General features: G+C 40.3%; 1 protein-coding gene and 1 pseudogene across 3 annotated transcripts in view; both read right to left on the bottom strand.

Moving 5' to 3' along the window:
- Positions 1 to 239: 239 nt before the first annotated feature.
- The window catches only part of DSE (dermatan sulfate epimerase), a 58039-nt gene continuing 35779 nt past the window's right edge, over positions 240 to 22499 (bottom strand). For both annotated transcript variants that reach the window (XM_080938413.1, XM_080938412.1), the window contains exons 3-6: positions 10610 to 10863; positions 7583 to 7822; positions 4630 to 4837; positions 240 to 2698 (exon numbers count right to left, since the gene is read on the bottom strand). In XM_080938413.1, coding sequence (XP_080794539.1) covers positions 940 to 2698; positions 4630 to 4837; positions 7583 to 7822; positions 10610 to 10863 — 2461 coding nt within the window. In that variant the 3' untranslated portion in view covers positions 240 to 939. The remainder of the gene's footprint in view (positions 2699 to 4629; positions 4838 to 7582; positions 7823 to 10609; positions 10864 to 22499) is intronic.
- LOC308436695 (small ribosomal subunit protein mS31-like) lies at positions 16737 to 20781 on the bottom strand (annotated as a pseudogene). The gene is made up of 2 exons: positions 20766 to 20781; positions 16737 to 17845 (listed from the first exon to the last, which is right to left on the bottom strand). The product of its transcript is annotated as a small ribosomal subunit protein mS31-like (transcript).

Genomic DNA, 22499 nt, shown 5'->3' with positions numbered 1-22499 from the left:
GACAAGAAAAACATAAAGAGTGAAATTATGTTTTCCAAAAGTCAAGTAAGTTTAATGAATGCACAGTCAAATGAAGACCTCTCTTGGAAGATTCTGGAAAATGTAAATGCACTTGGAATTTAATGGAGCACAGAAGGAGCACACCAGAGCAGGGGTGATCATAATTATGATTGGTTTATTTAGGAAAATAAACTTGAAGAAACTTTTCTAGTTAAAAAACATCAGAATCACACCAAAACTTTAGTCCTGTGTTCTTTGGTATTGAATTTCAAGATATAAAATAGTTTATTTTGAAAACTTTAGCCATTGGGTCTATAAACATTTTACATAAAAGGGAAAGAGAATATGAAATTACCTGTTATTGCATTATTTATCAAAAAGCCACACATCGCACTCCTGCATTGACCAACATCACCAAAAGGATGTTCATTTGTGAATGTTTTCCATTAAACGTCTTTCTGTTCCTTTGTGACCTTCTGCTATCATTTTATCTTATCATGTTATTTGAAGTTTCCAGGTCCTATAATATCAGCTCCCATTATTTATATTTTAACAGCCTGTATTGCTTGGAATTATGTGTTTCCATATATTCCACAATACAGCAGCTTCTAAGAGAATTAAATATAATAAAATCCAATTTATTTTTCTTAATATTAACAAAAATATGATGTAAAAAAAACAGGCATTTTTGTCTCTTCTAATAGGAACTGTTCAGTCAGCAAAGCCAAACATTCCCAGAAACACCAGGGACTAGCTAAAGCTATTTTTACATCTTAGGTATATCCGTCATGTGTCTACTTCAGAATTCTCCATATCCCTCCTGCTTGTGGAAAAATATCTTCCCTTGAATTTGCCCAAATAAATCTTGGGGAGAAATATCACAAATTAGGAAATGTATTTCACAAACTCTTGTGGTCATGAAATGCCCATAGCTTGCTGTTAGCACTGAGATTGGGAACAGGAGGAATACAACCACAGTAAGACGCAGCTATCTATTAGAAGAACCACATAAAGACACCTTTGGCTATGGAGGCTCTGAGCCCTCTGGAAATAAGTCAGTTGCATTGCCAACATGACAAAGAAGATGGCAATGTTCAGAATCAAGAAGAGTCTGGTGTACGAGGCTGAGAGTGAAGATGCTTTGTTGTGACTTGTCACCATCCGTGCCTGTCCAAAGCTACCTTTCATAGAACCCCCATTTTTATGCTTCTCGTATGTGACATCAGCAAAATCTAAAAGGTCTTTCATTTCTTCATCTTCATCAATGGGCTGTTCTTTCTGTGCTAAGATCTGAGCTTTCTGTCGAATCTTCTTCTCATTGACTTCAATCTGTGCAAAAATATCAGGGACAGCATCCACAAACTTGTAATGCTTGCCTACCCTTCGGCTTTTCTTTGACTTGCCTCGCTGCTGCCGCTGTTGTTGAGATATGGCAAAAATCCTGTCAATGGCTTCCTCTGTCTGTCTCTTATCCGAAAACCTCAGTAGACGCTCAGCAGTCTTCCTAAAGCTATCTGTGTTCTGGACTCGAGATAGGATCTGCTTCTCAAGCAGCTGGAACACGGGCTTAAAATGCTGCAGATTCTGTTCCACAATGGCAGCATAATCTTTCACTTCAGGGACAGTGGTGCTTTTGATGGCTGAGCTCTGGTCAAACAGAATTTTCTGATGATCTGCAATGACCTGTGCAAAAGCAGACTGTCCTGTGTTCTCACCTGTCCACAGGTAAGTAGCATAGGCATGTTCGCTGGTAGCTACGAACACATCCAGCCGCTGAGGGTCTCCATGGATGCTAAAGCTCTGGACATCTACAGATGGCCCTATGAAGAGGTAAGCTGCCCTGGTGATGGGACTTCGAAGATGCATGGTGACATTCACATAATTTGTTCCGTTGTAGGGATAGCCCCGAGGATACATCACTGAGGCAAAGGTTGCTTTTTCACTGTAACCAGTATCATCCATCCAGTACATTTTATACAGACCATCTCGCTGCCGGATGAAAGCTCCATGAACCCCGTCTACTACTGTCTCCTCAAAAGGGACATCCACATTGTGGAAGAAACTTGCTGCTGTCTCCAGGGGACTCTCCTCTCCCAGGTGAATCTGGTCTACAAGGAGGAGAAGTTGTGGGTGGAGGAGGACAAGATTCCGTTGAATGCTCTTCAGGTTGAGCATGGGGTTATATGCTCCTACACCTTCTCCTCGGATGAAAACAACCCCATCCTTTTCCTCTGCCGCTATTACTCTCCCCTGACAGCTGGCTGCCAGGTCATGCTTGTATTTTGACCATTTTGATGAACAATCTTCTGTGACCTGACCTTCCCAGGGAGAAAAGCAACTCTTTGACACAGCTGGAGAAAACATTAGGACATTGTTGAAGAAGGTGTACTTTGGCCCATAGAGGGCCTCGGTAATGAATGGCACACCATTGGGGGCAAAAGTAAAAGAGTTTTGGTCAGGATGCTCATGGCCTGCATTAAAATTTCTCCATCCTTTGATCCATTCTTTATATTTGTTTTTGTGGACGATGTCATATATTGCACGCCCCCCAAGTTTCCCTGACTTGAAGGAAAGGAATGATCTGTTAATTTCTGCAGGTAGTGCACTTCCATAAGTCACAACACCCCAGTCTTCAAAATAATGCAGTGTTGGGGTGCCAAAGTCCGGAGGTGGAACTGGTTTCAAGCTGGCATCATACCTGAAGGAAATACATTTTAAAAAATTAAATCATTTACTGATGGATGCAAAAAGAAGTCACTGGAACTATGATACTATGGTTGCAAAACACAATGTATAGATGCTACCTTGGGCAGGGCAGAAAATGAGGGACATGTCACAAAACATTCTCAGATAAGCATGCACCAGGGCAAGCACTGGGGATTCCCTAGAAACACACAGCATAACACATGTCACTGGGCTAGAGATGGAAACAATTTCTGCCCTAACCTCTACTTGGATATATCAACTTCCAAGTCGCCATCCAAGTTACTGGGGCTCGTAGATTTAAACCTTTCATACCAATTCTGGTCAACAGGTTCCTACTCTAGAGAATCCCATGTTAGGTTCTGGATCTGAACATTCAGCTGGACCTGCACCACAGAGCTGTTCTACAGAAGCTGATGATCAGTCTAGAATTTGTTCCTCTGTCAGATGTTTTCCCTCGAGATCTATTAAAACATGGGAGAACTTCACAGACGAGACACAATGTACTGTGAATAGCATACCAAAAACTTGAAATGGGTCGAATTATAAGAAATAGGCACACTTAAAACTGTGGCTACTGCTGAGCGCAGAACCAAAGGTTTTGCTTTGTTTTAACTTGTGCTCAGAAACAGCTTGTTTTTATTTATGCTCAATGTCCATGAATAGAATTTGATATTTAACACAAAATGTTACAGTGGTGAAGAACACAGATGATTGTTTTTGATGGGCTAGGAAAACTGCCTCGAAAAGGTCTCATGATGAGGAAGAGAAGGTAGACTGATTACTGGCTCTGACTTGCTTTTGCCACATGAGCCAATTACTCAGAGTTAAATTGGTCTTGCTGGTGTTTGCTATCCCCACTTCTAGAGTCTCAGTGGAGAACATCAGAAATCTTTGTACGGAAGACTAGTTTAGTAGCTGCTTAATTAAAGTAACAAAACAAATACCCATAAAGCTAAATGACCATCTTCTCAGCTCTTGGTAGGTTTGAATATTCTAACAAAGGCAAACTTAAAACTTCAGATGTAGCATTATTCTAATTCCTACAGTTAGCTCTCTAGAACTCTCTTGGTTGCTTATTTATGCACAAATAAATATGCATTTGTGCAATACCCGTTGAAAGGAGCTAAGGATACTTATAAATAATGCCTTAAATTCTTCTGTGAAAAGTTTTACAATTCTGGTTAAATGACAGCAGTTACTCTTATAATATTTTTTCCTTGCTTAAACTCCAGAGTAAGGGTATGTGGAAATAAAGTCAAGAAAGTTCTGAAAAAGCTAATTTGGGGGTTGAATGCTCAATGAATTCAATATATTTTCAAAACTCAACAATTAACTGTCATTTTAATTTACTTGATGCCAACATACTTGGCAATACTTAAAAAAATGAGACGCAAGCTTCTTCTAGGCTTAAAGGATTACAACAAAAACAATTACATGGTCTTTTTAATATCAAAGTGAACCTGTCAGATAGGGTGAAGACATTGAACAACTGTGAAACCTGGGAACAGCTATGCCTTCAGAGGATTATACTGCTCCATTTACCAAGACAAAACAAAATGGTTTACCATTTGTGTGTGTGGGGTGGGGGTATGATCATCAGATTAATCCAGCCAAAACCCTGAGTCTTTTCCTTCTACAATGTAAAAAAAAAAAAAAAAAAAAGAATGATATAAAACCTAAGCAAAGCAGGGCCATCTATGAAATAGTCCAAGCTTAGGTCATCTCAATGGTAATTAGATCATCAGCATGAAGAACTGTTTAGAACAGAGGTTTAGACATTGGTAAGACTTGAATTAAAGTTGAATTAGGTGCTGTGGAGGGAAGTGTTTGTTTGTTTGTTCGTTTGTTTGTTTGTTCAAAAACATAGTGCATAGCATGAAGCTGATCCCAGTTCACTGGCAAGCAAGCTCACCAATGTCATACCAGAGAAATTCTGTGTGTAGGGTGCACCAGCGCTGCCCTTTGGAGGGTGTCCCTGGACCTTCCACCACACGGTTCTTCCTGATTTGGTCAGCCAGCCAGTTTCCACTCCCATTACGCATGACAAATTTATCCAGGAACACTAACTGACTTTCTGGACCGTAAAACCAGTTGTAATTTGAGTCTGCAATGGCCACAGTTCTTTGAAACCCTGCAGGAAAAAAAAAAGTTTGAAAAGATTGAATTTAAAACTGTATATTCCTGTAAAGGTCCAAACAATGATCATCATGACTGTTTTATATTACAATCGATAGTTTATCTTAAATAAAAGTAAACAGATCTGTGATATTTGTGGCCTGTGCCATACCAGTACCCTGAGAGCTGGTATCTGTTGTTGGTAACAGATACCTGTTAGCGTGCACACACTGGCCCCTTCCCCACTCTGTGTCCACACTATGAATGATGAAGCTTGCATCTGGGACAGGCGCCATCTTCTGCAGGTGTGGTCCTGAAGCTGTAACAAGCACTGTAATGAGCACTAGGGGGCCTCTGCATCTTAGCCCTCATTCTCAGCCAAGATCAGAAAGTACGGTGCTTCGATTTGGCTTCCAATAAAGTAAACCTTAGTTTACATGTAAGGGGGAAGACAAAAACTAAATTCCTAGGAAAGCTTCTGTTAATACATAGAGCTGGAATTAAAGGAACAACAACAAAAAAAAAAAAAAAAAAAAAAAAAAAAAGCAAGAATCCCATAGTCAGGTATCATTACTGGAGTTAGGGAAAAAAAAATCAAAAGCAAATTCAAATATCTAAGAGTTGACAGGAAGAAAACCCCGTGCAAACAAGAATAATCATTACTGTAAGAGGGGGGGAGGATGTAGTCGAGAATAAACTGAAAGAATAAAGTAAAACAGAATCTCTTCTAAAATGCTACCGTGAATGTATTTATACCTACTAATTTGATTTCTAATAGCCAGATAGGCAATATTCTAGTATAATTACATGATAAAACATGATATGTCAAAACTCATACTAAAAGTTCCTTAAAATGGAGGGCATATTCCTCTTTAAATCTTAAATTGCTCATTACAAAATGCCTGGCTTTGTAGAGGTATACTTGTTCGTTTCGTGTCAACTTGATACAAGTTGTAGTTATCACAGAGAAAGGAACCTCAGCTGAGGAAATGCCTCCATGAGATCCAGCTGTAAGGCATTTTCTCAACTAGTGATCAAGGGGGGAGGGCCCAGCTCATTGTGGGTGGAGCCATCCCTGTGCTGGTAGACCTGAGTTCTATAAGAAAGCAGGCTGAGCAAGCCAGGGGAAGCAAGCCAGTAAGTAACATCCCTCCATGGCCTCTGCATCAGCTCCTGCTTCCTGACCTGCTTGGGTTCCAGTCCTGACTTCCTCTGGTGATAAACAGCAATGTGAACAGTGTAAGCTGAATAAACCCTTTTCTCCCCAACTTGCTTCTTGGTCATAATGTTTGTGCAGGAGTAGAAACCCTGACTAAGACAAGAGGTGTTCCTTAGGTTTGCTGGATTAATAAGCACAATAGCTGAGGTCTCCATAAATGTATTCTGATGGTCTTTTCTAGCTAAGGAAATGATCAGGAGAAGGCTTGCTCTTAAATCTCAGCATGTACACTAATGCTCAGCTACCTTTCTTCATCTATGTCATCCAGAAGCCTCTTCCTAGGAAATGGTGCCACCCACAGTGAGCAGATAATTTAACCAGGACAACTCCCACACACCATCCTAATCTAGATAATCCTTCACTGAGGCTCCCTTAGCATTGTATCAAGCTGACAAAACTGTTAGGACTTCAATATGAAATGTCTGCTCATGTGTTCCCCAGCTGGTATCAGTTTATGGAGCAGTTATAGTTTAGGAAGTGGAGTCATGCTGGAAGAAGTATGATATCTCCCTCCCTCTCCCCCTCCCCTTCCCCCTCCCCTTCCCTCTGTCAGTTTCCGCCTCCTGTCGTCAATTCGTCCCATCCTGTTGCCATGTCTTTTCTGCCATGATGGACTTGATCCCTCTGCAATTATTATAAACCAAAGTCCCTTCCTCTGTAAGTAGCTTTTTGTTGGTGTATTTCATCATAGCAACAGAAAAGAAACTAGAACATTAACCATCAGAATTATAAAAAAAAAAAATTGTATTTCCCAAGGGAAGAAAATCTACTCTGATGAAAATTTACTTCCTAAATTTTCTGATCTTAGTCCTGCTTTGGAAATAAAGAGAATTATAAAGATGTCTTAGAAATGAGTAAGTTAGCAAATCATATAAATAATTACACACACACACACACACACACACACACACACACACACACATATATATATATATATATATACAGTGAGATAGCAGATTGTCACTAAAGTTTAATGGCATTTTGCTTTGTTCTCTGTATTCTATATCATATATTTCAATTTAATATTTAATCACATATATAGTGGTATTTTGTGGGTTTACTAACTTTTTCCTTATAGGATGTTAGGTATTCATATAAACCAGAATCTTATATATGTTTGGCTAGCATTCTACCCCTGAACTACACACTGGCTTAATAAAAAAACACTCAAAGAAAACACTAAGCTTCAAATTAACACTGAGGTTAAAATTAAAATCTCAGATAAAGTGAAATGCAACCATTAATCTTGTATCTTGTTTAGGTTCATGAAAATGAGTTTATGGCTATGAAGTTTAAAAACATAATGAAAGGCTAGGGAGGGAAAAATGATATTTGAGCCATAGTGTTCCAAATAAAATACCGGAACTGCAAATCTGCATTTATATTTCCAAGACTTTAATGTCTTAAAATTCTCTCGGATGAAAAAGAAACTGTCACCTCAGTAGACAAGCCTCCCCACCCTGTCCCCAAGCTCATTTCTGGGTCAACTCTAGCTCATGCTCAGGGTCAGAAATGATGTAATGTTTCCCCTTTTTACATTACCTGGCAACACAGTTCGATACATAAAGGCAAAGTGTTGCTTAAGCCAAGGGTGGCCAAAGTGGTTGATGTCAAAGTGCCTCTGCACGAGGAACATGTACTGGAACAGGGACCGAGTGGTGTAGCTGCCATATGCAACTCCTTCGTAAAGGGAGCCGTCTGCCACCTCTCGAAGCAACACGAGGGACTTCTCCATGATGGCTAGAACTTGCTTGGTCCACAGGTAGGCCTCCTGAAGGTACCCTGAAGGATGAAAACGACTAAAGGGTGAAACAGAACATGACTGAAAATATGGTCACACAAAACTCTACAGAGAACCTGGACAGGTTATATGATTGCAAATCACATGATTTATAATGCTTTTATTTGTCAACGTGATACGTGACACCCTTTCCTACTTTGTGATGTAGGTTAAGAAGTTTTAAAATATTTGCTATTAAATTATTAAATACTATTTGATATGTATATTAAAAATTTACCATTATATATTAAGATTAGTAAACATTAAGTATTTGCTATAAAATATTAAGTATTACTAGCAAATAGGCCATTTACTAGTTAAATAAACATAAACCCTTTAGTAAGGACCAAGTAATTTTTCAATTTTTAATAAACTAAAGTTACACACACACACACACACACACACACATACACACACACACTGCATCACAACGTGCATGGATATTTGGTATATGGTTTCCTAAAAAGCTCTTGAATATGGGTTTTTTTGTTGTCTCTCTCTCTCTCTCTGTGTGTGTGTGTGTGTGTGTCTCTCTCTGTCTCTCTGTTTCTGTCTCTGTCTCTCTCTGTGTCTCTCTCTGTCTCTGTCTCTCTTTATCTCTCTCTGACTGTCTGTCTCTCTTTCAGTGTCTCTCTGTCTCTGTCTCTCTTTATCTCTCTCTGACTGTCTCTGTCTCTCTTTCAGTGTCTCTCTGTCTCTGTCTCTCTATGTCTCTCTCTGTCTCTCTATGTCTCTCTCTCTCTGTGTTTCTCTCTATCTCTCTCTGTCTCTGTCTCTCTCTCTTCTGCAGCCTGTCCCATCATAGGAGGCAGCTCTGACTCTTCTGCACTTTCAGATTCCCGCAGAATGATCAGCTAGACATCTAATGATGACATGAGTCAGCTAGGAAACCTGAGGGTGTCAAGGGTGTGCTGAATGACTGTCCAGGTATTCCGTCACAGGATCATACTGTTTAATTTTTCCACTGAAGAGTATGGTCACAAAATTCATGGATGGAGTAATGTGAGCTTTCCAGAACTCGCACACTTAGGTAACAGCAACTCCTGATGTTAAAATCTACACAGCACTAAACAGAACCTTACTCAATCTTTTCAATAAGCCAGTTAGCTATCCCTTATTGTTCCCAAACTACAGAAAACTTGGCTTATTCCAGACCTTGGGTACATGACTCAAAATGAATAGAACTCTAGTCTGAACCTAAGGTTTGAATCCTTGATTGTTTTGGTGGCTCGTTTTAGACACACAGTGACAGGGTCAGGTTGAGCTTACTGCCTTCTAATATGGTGGAGACTGTTACATACTCCACAGGCATGTGTGTCTGGCCTCTGCTGTACACACTAGCACAGGACTGCTAGGCAACAAGCTAGCTTGCAGGGCCAGCAGTGACCCAGGTCCCAGCATATACCAAGTCCTTCAGGCCCTAAGGATCATCCTGCCCTACCACGCTATTGTACAGAGGTAGGAACTGTCACCTGGTTCTTGCTATGACCCAGCTCCAGGCTTTCCAGCAGTCCTCCTTACCTATCTCGTCAGTGCTTAAAACTTTAGCCACTTTTTTTCTGTGCCCTTCCATCTCCAGCCAGAGAGCAATGTGGCTGGTGTCTACAGGCTGGCCATCACTCCACTGATCCCACACTACATGGTGTGCCCTCTGTGTTCTTTCACTCCAGACTGTGTCTGCCAACTGGTAGTCTGAAAACTGTTAGTATAAGATTCTAGCCTGATTTGAAGCTTTTCTTCTGGGACCTAATTACAAGTGACGTCTGGCAGACACAGCAAGGAGAAAGCTGGGCATGGCAAGGTCTTGCTGGGTGGTCTATAAAGTATTAATTAATCCTTTCACTTTTTCCCTCTTCTTTCTCTCCTTTCTTCCTTTTTGGGATTGAAGAGAGAGGCTTGCACATGCTAGGAAGACCCTGCCATAAATCTGCATTCCCAGCCACATAAAGTGTTTACAGGCAATATAAGGCTTTAGTTATCCTAGATTCCCAAGTTTCAATGATATATTTAATATTCTAACATCTAATATCCAATATTCCAGGGACATATTTAATATTCCAATGATATATGTAATATTCTAATGCTAGAAAGACCTTACACTAGCCCATATTCCCAGCCAAATAAAATGCTTATGGGCAAAATAAGGCTTCAGTTATTCTTTATTCCCAAGTTCCAACAATATATTTAATATTCTAATGATTTATTGTGGTCTTAGAGCTTCTTTTCTTAAAGTTTCAGTTACAGATTTCCATGGAGGTTGTAACTAAATGAGTTATAAGAACAATACGGGCAAGCTTATGACGTATTAACAAAGAGTAACTTCCAAACCAAAAACCTCTTCCAATCCTGACTAATGACCTAGATTAGGTGTTCTGATAGCTTCTGTGCTGTGTTTGGCTCATACAGCTGAATACTAAGAACATGCATTTGAAATTAAAAACCTACCAAGCTTTAAAAAACTTGGTTTTTTTCCTAGGTTGATAGATAGTCTTTCACTGTCTGCATCCTCCCCCCCAAAGAATTAGTGTTTATACTGATGCTGTGCTGCAAGGTTGTAGTTTGGGATAGTTATTAGCCATCTTTAGAAAACCTGCAGCCTAATATAACTACCTGAAATTTTAAAAGTTACATGTCCTTAGTTACCTAAAAGATGCCCTGGATGAAACTTCATCTGTGGGCTTAATTTGGATCCAAATGTATAATCATGTACTGAAGAACAGTAAGAAAAAATGCCTGTGTCTCTCCCATGACAGCTCAAACAGTGGCTCTGGCTATGGTGGCACACACACCTTGGTTCATCAGAACGAGACTTCCAGTGAGTAAGGCCATGCAGTTGGTGGGCTGGTGGTTGTGCAAGTACTGGAAGCCCCATCCTCTCCTGTAGGAAGTTTCATACATATACCCTGAGGCATTGGCAATCACTTCCAGAAACGTCTCCTGCTGAGTCTTGCTCAGGTAGTTGTATAAGAAGTCATACGCAGTGGCAAAACCCACCAGGGAGTGTGCAAGCGGGACTTCATCCCACGGCGCATCTTTCACCAACCTGTAACAGAAGAATAACCCAGACCTGAGTGCAGGCCTCACTCCTTTACCGCTCTGCCAAACGTCCAAATGAAGACAACTCAAGAGATTTAAGGACACATAATAGACATCAGGCTCCTGTACCAATTCGGCTTCATGTGAGAACTAGAGTTAGCACCGTTCTCTCTCGGGTTTACATCAAGACTCCAAAGATACTTTTCTTTTTACTTTTTATTTTCCATTCTTTTTTTTTTTTTTTTTTTTTTTTTTTTTTTTTTTTTTGAGACAGGGTTTCTCTGTGTCGCCCTGGCTGTCCTGGAACTTGCTCTGTAGACCAGCCTGGCGGTGAACTCAGAGATCCACCTGCCTCTGCCTCCTGAGTGCTGGGATTAAAGGTGTGTGCCACCATGACCTGGCTATATTTTCCATTCTCAATGAGAGGCAGAAGAAACTATTCAGATGCACAAGGAACAGAGCATGTGATGGCAAGGCACCTCAGTGCTCACCCCTTCTTTCTACATGCTGTTCTTTAGCGTTGCCTTGGGAAAACCGCTCAACAAACTTATTGAGTATCAGTTCCAATACAGACATCAGCTGGTTGGCATGAAGGTGTAGTAGACTACAACCATACTCTAGACAGAAATACACGGTCAACCATGAAGTGAAGAGAGAATCAAACACTGATACGACCGACTGGATGATGACAAGTGATCTTGGTGATCTTACCTGGTCGCCCTATAATATAAGAATTTTAATGCTCCTCCAAAATGAAGCTCTATTCCACTTGCTTTTCTGATTTCTCTCTCTCTTTCTCTCTCTCTCTCTCTCTCTCTCTCTCTGTGTGTGTGTGTGTGTGTGTGTGTGTGTGTGTGTAACTCTCAGTAAATAGTTTTGAGGAAAAAATGAAGGAACTGATGTATACAACCAAGTTATACTGCTTGCAACGATGATGGTGTGGCTATGAAACCAGATTCTGCACGATCTCTTTGTGTTTATAATAATCTCATCATCCCAGTTAGCTGTCCTGGTACTAAAAAGACAGATTAATGAGTTTCTTATTCATCTGGTGATATTAAAAAATGATGCCATGCTGGGCAGTGGTGGCTCACACTTTTGATCCCAACACTCAGGAAGCAGAATCAGGCAGATATCTGTGAGTTTGCAGCCTTCCTGGTCCACCGGGTTCCAGAATATCCAGCGCTGTATAGAGAACCCCTTTTTTAAAAAACCATAAATAGATGATAGACAGACAGACAGATAAATGATAGATGATAGATGGATAGAGATGATAGGTGATAGATAGATAGAGAGATAGATGATATAGATAGACACATACAGATACATAGATAACAAATAGATCGATAAATAGATAAATAGATAGATTAGATAGATAGATAGATAGATAGATAGATAGATGATAGATAGATAGATAGATAGATAGATAGATAGATAGATAGATAGATAGATAGATAAAAGATGCCCTTCTGCAGCAATTTGGCTTGTCAGCATTGCACTGCTTATAAACAAATTCTCTGCTTCTAGAAACAAAACACAAGACTATGCTATTGTCAGACTTTGGCAACAGGCTACTGTTTCATTGTGACTGGAGCTAGCTGCCCAGCCAGTATCATCACACCATGTTATGATAGGTCTATAAATAGCAATGTATACACCTAGCCACAATGACCTGATATCAGCAGCTTGCTATCTCCTGCAAGTCCTTAAACACCTGTGTAAACAATGATTTTATTGCTACAAATATTTCACAAGATACAATTCCTGACCCTTGTAAAATACTGCAATGAGAACTGATTTTAAATTGTCTAGGTCCTGGACATTCAGTTTGTTCCTTTTAAGCAGTTTCTGACTCAACAGAACATGCCAATAGATCAAGGATTTCTATATTTATCTTTTTCAACGCTATCCTATAATAGCTGCATGTCTAGAAGTTTATCTAGATCAACAGTTCTCAATCTGTAGACTAAGACCACCACTTCCCACGGGGTTGCCTATCAGATATCTTGCATATCAGATATTTATATTATATTTCATAACAGTAGCAAAATTACAGTTACAAAGTTGAAAAAAACTAATTTTATGGTTGGGGGTCACTGCAGCATGAGGAACTATATTAAAGGGTCACAGCATTAGCAAAGTTGAGAGCCACCATGTAACGCTGTCCTTATATAGTCTTGTCTGACCTCAGCCACTTTTATGGTCATGGAAACTAAAAGAAGTTTGCTCTTGTGGTACTGTAAGCAGGTAGTGATTGGATATAAAGTAAATAGGATATAAAGTAAATAAAATAATTAAAATCTTTCAAATAGGAAGTTGCTCTCAGCCCACAAGTGAAGCAGAAAAAAAAAAACTCTAATGCAATATGATCAGAGCAGTGGTTAATAAATTCATTGAAAAATCTAACTGGGGGATCATTAAGAAAATAAGCAGACATTATAAATTTTCTTTCAACTGTGACTATATTTATATGTATATGCATTCACTGATCTTCTGGACTGAGTCTAAGCCTATTATCTGAATGTGGGTGTTTGGGTTGAGCTGATTGCCTCTTCCTGCACAGCACACATAGGCCATATCACAATTCCCAGCTTTTCTTTCTTTATAGTACAGGAGAAATTTAAAGTTTTTTTTTTTTGAAGGAATGCAGACTCCTTCCAGATTTCACAGTTTTCCCATATCATTTACAACTCTCGCCCATTCTAAATAATAGCAATGTTTTTAGAATAAGGTTTTCCAGTTGGTGTTAGAAACATTAACTCTTTCTTTCTGAACTCACATTTCAGCTATTGTCAAATGGATAATAAATGTCATTACAGTGATTGGTGACACTTCAGTAGTCAGCTACTAAACACAACCACTTGGTCCAGGCTCCGAGCACACAATACTCTCCTGATAAAATCGGAAAGAACACAGCAGATTCATTTTCATATTGTACAGCTAACCAACTCAAACTGAAAACCAAGAACAACAGATACTCAAAATAACGACACCAAGATACTACGCACATGGACAAGAAAGCCCGGCCAACATACGCCAACAGAATTGGGTATGAAAGGGAATTAAAAGCTCATTGCCATAGTCTGTGGGTTGTATACTGCCACTAAGTTTTATGGAACTAACATAGTGTTGGGGTAGAAACAAGGAGGAATACCCATAGATGTGTGAGCAGATTCCTGAAATACTTTTCAAGCATGCATCTGAGAGGCCATCGTATTCCTCATGCACAACCATGTAGAAAGCAGACACAGCACACTGGGCAATGGTAGAGCACACCTTTAAATCCAACAGTCAGGAGGCAGAGGAAGATGCATCTGTGAGTTCTAGGCCATCCTGATCTACAAAGAGAGTGCCAGGACAGCCAGGGCTATACAGAGAAACCCTGTCTTAAAAACTCAAAAGAGTAAAAAAAGAAAAAGAAAGCATACATATAAGGTTTGTAAGAATATAAAACCAGCACCCTCATTCATAAATTACTCTTGCTTCAATTTTTTTCCAAAAAATCTTTATTACTATCACTGGAGCTCAGTGCCAGGTGGCTTTCCTGGCATGTGTGAGCCCAAGGTTTACAAAAAAGAACGACAGAAGGCGTATGTATCTTTCTAAAATTTATCAGCCTATCAAGATAAAATTCTTATTATAGCAATTTTATATCCTTCCTAAATTATCAATCATGTACAGAAGACAGTAGACAAATTACTTGATTAACAAAATACACACACACACACACACACACACACACACACACACACTCATCTAACATCTCAAAATCTGCTTCTCGTCAGGATCAAAAACAAAGAAAACTGGGACCAGACACAAGGAAGACAACATGAGAGAAAACAAACAAGACATGTGCAACCCAACTGAGCTAGTGCTGAAGGGGTCCAATGCAAGCCAAAGGCTGTGGCTGTAGCAGCTCCTTCAGGGTCAGTCAGTAAAAATGTCTTGCTTTGGAGATGGGAGCAAAGATGACTCAGTGGGTAAAGTAAAAGTGTGAGGATGGTCCTAGCTAAAGTCTAAAGCATGGTCCTAGCTCCCTGTGGGAAAGCCAAGTAAATGCACACTTACATCCTCAGAAGGAAGCAGGCATCTTACACACTCAGTGCTCACACTTCTGGTCTCTTCTTACCACTATTTTCAGCACTTTCTCTGAGGTACTTAAGTTGCTGTAGCAGAAACACAACAGAGTCCAGAGGTGCAGCTCTCAAGAACCTGTGCCATTCTTTCTTCTTGTTGCTGCCTAATATTTGGTTAACTAGATATTTGCTTTAGCATGTGATCCACTAATATGGAAAAAATGCATAGGACAACCTGAGATAATAATTTGATTACAGCAAAAATGTAATCAAATTGATAAATCTTTTCCTTCTTTAAAAAATGCTGTGTTGGTTATATTTTTGTTGTGATAAAAATACCCTACAAAAAAGCAACATATTTGCCACAGTTCTAGGTAATAGCCCATCACTGTGGGGAAGTCAAGGCAGGATCTTGAAGCAGCTGGCTAGCTACATTATAAGCAACTAAGAGCAAAGAGAAATAAATGTGTACATACTCCCTTGTATTTAACTCTCTTTCCACACTTATATAGTCCAGGACCCAGACCTAGGGAATGATGCCACCCACAAGGGATGGGTTTTCATAGGTCAATTAAAGTAATTAAGATAATTGCAGAGATAAACCCACAGACCAATCCAATCAAGACAATCTCTTATTGAGACACCTTTCCCAGGTGGTTCTACACTGTGCAAAACTAACCATTAGAAGTACTAGAGCCAAAGTAAAGTACCCTTTACAGTATGAGGGTGCAGGCAGTAGAATCTAACCTACTCAGGACGCCTCTTGGAAACGACATAGTTGTGTGATACTCCTACTTTACTGGAATTTTTTTTTGCAATATGATTTTTTAATGGTTTTCCTAAAGTGGCATATAAAACTTTATAAAATCCAGGCATCTTTTCAAAACAGTGAATGGGCTGTGTCTCATTTTTTTTTATAGAAAATAATATTCTGAAACATATTGCTTCAGTTCTGGAAACCAGAAATGTGCCTATCAATCACAGATTTGTACTGCATGTTAATGAAAAAAAGAGATGCTTTTCAGTATATTTTTGGAAGAAGCATTGTAAACACTAGAATTACAGATTGAGGAAACCACTCAGAGAAGGGTGCAGCCCCTTACTGGAAGTAGTAAAGCCAGACTCTCTGAAGAGGAATCACCTATTTATCAAAGTGTTAAGTACAGTTTTCAAACTACAGATTATTAAATGAGCATTTACATTATGACCAGCACATTTTTAATGGAGCCTAATAAAGTAGAGCGGAGTGAAATGGAAAACAGTAAGATTAAAAAACATACTCATCTTAGATACTTTTCTATTGTTGTGAAGATCCCATGACCAAAGAAACTTAGAGAAGAAAGCATTTAATTGGAGCTCACAGTTTCTATGGATAGAGGCGGGCAGGCATGGCACTGAGAACTCACACCCTCACCTGCAAGCCGGAGGCAGGCAGAGACTGGGCCTGGTGTAGGCTTTTAAACATCAACGTCCTTTTCCAGTGGCATACCCTCCAGCAAGGTCCGACCTCCTAATCCTTCCTAAAACAGTTCCATGAACCAGGAGCCAGTATTCAAACATGAGCCGATGGGGCCATTCATTCTTACCCAACCTGCCTGTCCACCATCCGCCTGTAGTCATATCCTTATGCCAATGCAAGTAATCTAACTTCAACAGTCTCTATAGCCGAATATGAGTCTATGGGGCATTCTTGTTCAAAACACCACAATTATTTAAATTTAAGGACCACTTTCTTGCTTTTTTGATAAAAAATTTCATTTAGCTATAATATATGTCTTCAACAGTTTAAATTAAAAAAAATTTCTTATGATGTTAAGTGAATGCTACTTTCTTTGAGAATATCTCTTTATTTCATTAAAATAATTTCTAAAGCACTCCATATGCTCTATCTTCTGTTTAAACACTCAGATATGGGTTTTTCAAAAGGCCACATGTCACCAGCTTCATGAGAAGACGGATCGGTCCTTGCTTGGAGAAATCCTCTAGGTACTTATCCAGAAACATGCTCGTGGAATTCTGAGGCACCACCATTGATCCTGCTTCAAGCTCCCACAGCTTCCCCACCTTTTGTCCACAGTATCACCTCCTCAATGGGCTGTTCCTTTACTGTGGCTAATTGCTTAGCAAATTCTATCTCCCAGAGAGAAGGTGATGCTTCTTTCTGGCTCAGGTGCTTCATCTTTACTAAAAGACTTTCATTAGCATCAAAAATTGAAAGTCTATTCCCCTTGAATAAATATTTCCTTCTTCTGAAATCAGTTATCTTCTCCTGGTCAAGAGGACTGTCCATTCCTTTGTCACACTGAATCTGGTGCTGTGCTCTTATACTAACGCTCACCAAAGCAGATTTGGCAATTTCCATATTTGATATTATGTGAGTGAAGCTAATCCTGAGCTTCTCCCTATCTTTCTGACCCTTGACTCCTCCTCCTGTTGCTGCAGCAGCTCTGACTTGGTTGTCTGCTTGTCAAGAGGTAGAGAATCTGCAACACCAGATGCCACTGCCGCCAACTCAGGAATCGAAAACTCATTTCTCTTCTTTGGAGGATCTTCCAGAGCTTTCTGAAGCCTGCCAACTGTAGTCTCCAGACAATGTGGCTTGTTTTTACATTTACTGTGTTCAGTTCAGCTTTCATGTTCTTAATAACATTCAGCAGGTCTTTTTACATTTCCTTTCTCCCACCTTGGCTCTCTGCTGCCTTCTGGGAAATTCTTTGTCTGGAACAGACTGGTCATCTTTCTTGCTAGAGATCGATCTGCTAGTGCAAAAATGTCTTTGGATATTATTTTCTGTCCTGACAGCTCCAGACAAGGCTGCAGGTAGAACAGCCACTGAGACTTTCCAGTTTCCACAAGACAAAGGAGGGCCCGAGAAAGGGCGAGGACGTATAACTGCTGGAATTCTGTGGGGCACTGTATAAAAACAAATACAAGCAAGAACACAAACAGAAACACAAACTCAAAGACACAGCAGAACTAGTTCACTAAGGGCCGCCTTCTTACACACATGTACACTTCATGAAAGATTACATAGATAGACAGATGTTGCGTTATGATAAAAAATGCTTTTTTACTATGTCATATTTCAAAAGATCTGAAGATCACCATCTTTAAGGAAAAGCTGATATCCGTAAATAGCTGTCTTTCAGGCACATGGTCTTCTACTAGAGTAGAAGTCCTTGGAAGACGCTGAAGCTAAAACTGCCCTGACACTCAGCAAAGGGTCTGAGCAAACTGAGGGCCTACCATGAGCTCATTAGAAAGTAGCTCAGGAAGCCAGAGAAGCTCAGCATGTTCAAAGCAGAGAGAATAAGGTGCTGAATGATGATTCCAGCCAACTTAAGGAAAGATATAACTTATCACTTGTGTCAAAACCAAGGGGAACATCTTCCTGTTTCCAATTTCTTTTTTTTCTTTCTTTCTTTTTTTTTTTTTTTTTTTGCTTAGAAGTACTTTCCATTCAAAATAGATAATGAAATGATATTTGTTTCAGCACCTTATTCCAATGTTTATTTTATTTTAGGGCCTGGTACATAATTTCAAAAAGTGCATCTATCTACATAATTTCAAAAGGTGCATTGATCTATCCATATCTATACCTGCCGACCTATGTATATATCTATCTACCATCACTGAAAACAGGATAGAAAAAGAGCAAGAATTTCTCCTTGTGAATCATAATAAAGTATTTTTGGATTATGCCATTTCATATTGTGACAAAACAAAATAAAGTGGTGAGAAATTATGAACCAGGTTTGTAAGCTATCTTCAAAACACATTTAAAAACATGTCCCAAGTTTAAAATCTAAAGACTGATCTCCTTGTTAAATGAAATTATATTCTCGCCTCTTCTCTGACCATTAGTATAATTAGTTATACGTGTGGGATTTATGTATTTTCCTCTCTCCCTTTCACTGGATTTTTTTATTGTAACAGTATATTCATGGCTGGAGACTCCCGAATGTACTAACATATGCTCACCACAGTGCTCCAAGCTCAACTCACTACCTGCAGCTCATCAAGAATCTACCCCCTAGATTTCCCGGACTCCACACTCACTGTAGGTGGAGATGACATTATGTCTTCTTTTCCATCAGCTGCAGAAGAGGATCAAAGGGTGCCATGTGACTCCAGTGCCTGCATTTTCTTCTCATTCTTCCAGCTGTTACTCACTAGTGACTTACTGCAGAACCACTCTCAGTCTGACCTTTGAACTTCCCTTCTAAACATTTTTGCACCACCCACAGAAATTATACACATTGTATTTAAAGGCATATTTTCTCATTTTGTAATTTCTCCTGGTGACATACAGGTATATGTATGTATGTATGCAGAAACATTGCCCCCAACACACACACACACACACACACACACAAATGCACACTAGCAAATATGAAGAGGTGAAAGCAAGGCCTGAGAGCAACCTGGAGAAGATCTCTAGGGTCTGCAGGCACATTAAAGCTCAGCATATTCAACAGCTTCAAGTATTATGAGCTTGGTGATGTAGTCTATCCTAACTACAGGCCCAGATACTACTGTCAATTCTCAGTTCAAACTGTCTTTTTCCTACATAAGGCTTTGATCTGGATAAACTTACAAAGGCCTAACCCTAGCTTGACTTCTGCCACCTGCTCCTATAAGAAAGCAGAGACCCAAAAAACCCAAATTGCCACATTTGTTTCAGAATGAAAGACAGCCCACGCATCTGTGAAATCAGAGCTGACTCAATCAAGCTGCAGCCTCTAGTGGAAGTACTCACTGAACCACTATGCGTTTATGACCAGCAACATTCAGATTGTGAGGAGGTATGCAGAACAGAGAGTCCAAGTTCTTCCACACAGTGGAAAGAAAAGAAAGGGGCTCAGAGAAAACTGCAGGAGACTTAGTTTATAATGAGCAAAGATTGGGCTGAGTGTAGCTCAGGGGTAAAGGTTTCTCTGCAATACCTAAGGTTATATCCCCAGCATGTACCCCAATACACACATACACACTTGAGAGAAAAGCCAGATGTGGTGGTACATACCTGCAATCGTGGTACTTAGAAACTAAGGAAGAAGCATCACTTCATAAGTTCAGGATGTAACTAGAAAACAGTAAGACATCTCATGTCCCAAAGCAAAGCAAAGACTCTGTATAGTATCTAAACTTGATCCTCGCTGAATTAGATGACTGACAATCTCTGTGCGTGTCTGTCTCTTTCCTGCCTCTGTCTGTCTCTGTCTTTCTCATGGAGGGGTTGTGACTAAGATTCCCAGTTCTTAATTTGTATTATAGCTGCCATACACATTGTTAATTTGGTGTTCTTTTATTTTATAGTGAAAAGGTTACATGCACACATATCAGACCATGTTGCTGTTCTGTTAAACCCTTCAGTGGCCTCACAGAGCTCTTGAGAAAAAAGTCCAAGCTGCCTCTGAATCACAGCTGTCCTCTCCTTCCCATAGGACATTTTCAGTTCCTTAGAAGCACTCTGCTTTCTTGCACTGTCAGCCAGCTGTGCATCAGCTACTTTTGCCTGGGACAGTCCAGCACGACTCTCCTTGTATCACTTGGATGATTCATGATTTTTTTTTCTTGTCCCAGCTGGAAAGCCTTCTTCCCCCATGCTTCTGGCCTCTTGGGTTTTCCCATCGTTCCTGAAGTTGGCCAATGATACTGTCATCTGCATTAATACTGTCTATTAGTTTTCAATCTCCTACTAAACCAAACCACCGTAGGCATGACAGATGGATAACTTGTGCTTACATTTCCTTATGTCTGATACTTAGCAAAATGCTTTAAATTGAGTATGTTGATGGTTCACTTACATGACATAATTAAATATATTTATTACGAATGAAATTCCCCATGTTGACATAAATATGCAAAAAAGTAAACATAAAAGCAAACCCACAGTCTTTGGAGCCCTCTACACAGACCCACAATCCCTGGGACCCTCCACAGAGCCCCTAAAATCCCTGGTACCTTCCACACAGACCCACAATCTCTAGAGCCCTTTATACAGTTCTAGCATAAACATCTTCCACTAGCTGGTCAGCCTCCACCCACAGCAACCCACTCTCCTTCAGACTGATGAATAGGGGCCCCAAACTCTTTTATTCTCTGGCACATGTAACCCTTTTCTTAACCCCTCCCCCTTACAGCTTTGAAGCCTTCTGCAGAAATGTTTCACATTGGTGGGTCACAGCAATTGGGAAGAACATACTTAAAATAACAGTGCCTCAATAACTCAACAAATTCTCTAAACCACAACATGAGACAAACATACTATTTACCTGAACTTATGACTAGGAACTGATCTAAAGAAGACAAATAATATGTTCAGGTCCCAGCTTGGGTTCACGATTAGATAACAGGCAGTGTGGCTCTGGAGTCCTTTCCTGCAATGATGTCCAACTGCCACCACGAGCTCTCTGCACACGTGGGAGGAAATGGTTTAAAGTGAGCACAGCGAAGCTCTGCAGCGGTAACACAATATAAGGTGGTGGGCTCCAAGGCTCACGGGCTCTGGGGAGAGTGAATGTGGGAAAGAGCTACAAAGAGCAGGGAACGGAGACCCGGGAAGAAATAGGGATCCACAAATCCTGGCCGTCCCACCTCCTCTGTGCAGTACCGTGCCCCTGTGATTATAGGTGGACAGACAAAGGCAAGTGTGTGTAGGTCTTCAGAGTGAAAGGAAGGCCAAATGGATAGGAGCAGCCACAGTGTACAAGGGACCAAAATACAGCCACAGCTGCAGGAAGACTCAGGATTTCTGCTCTTGGCAAACCAAGTCGTTCAAAGTAAAACCACTTCTCCTTTCAGGGTTACTTATGGTCCCTGTGGCAGGTATACTCTATTAGGTTCTCAGGGCCTCAGTAAGTGTATAGACCAATGACAGAGAATGATACAGAAACCGAAAACTTACACTTCAGGTGAGAGATTCTACAGAGCATCTGACTCTGTAGGGCCTGTAGAGCCCAGAGGTTTTTGGAAGGAAATTCTTTTTGGGATATACACTCATGGACGAACAGCCTAATGGGTACCTAAACTGTGTTCCTAGCATAGCCCAATATGCTGAATGAAAAAGAACCAGCCATGGTGGCCGCAGTAGACTGGAGACATACCATGGAGGAAGCAGTTAATTCCAGCCATGGAGTCTGATAGACTTAGAAAGAAAGATATGGGAGTAGTGCAGCTTCTGGGATCACAAATTTATTATTGCGAGGCCCAGGGCACACTTGAGGATGCCAGCTCAAGCAGTCCCAGCGGAGACAACAATGTAAATCAACCGAGTCACAAAATGTTCAAAAGACAAAAAGCTGCTCATTCTGGATGGGCATGTTTTTGTGGTTAATGCAACAACCGGATGTTTGTTTGTTTTAAACCTCTCAAAAAAGGCTTCCTAAAGTGCTTGTTTTCATTCAATAACCACAGAACCAGCCTCAACCAACTACACTCAGGAAAGTCAAGAAGAGGGGGAAGAAAGCAGTGTGGGCAACATGCAGAAGTGCTGAGTGTGAGGGCACCAATCTGAGCGCAGAGGGAGCTGGACTGAGGAGGCCCTAAAAACAATAAGCGCCAAGAC

Source organism: Micromys minutus (genome assembly GCF_963924665.1).
Source record: "Micromys minutus genome assembly, chromosome: 25".
NCBI classification, from domain to species: domain Eukaryota; kingdom Metazoa; phylum Chordata; class Mammalia; order Rodentia; family Muridae; genus Micromys; species Micromys minutus.
This window is presented reverse-complemented; position numbering and strand designations above follow the sequence as displayed.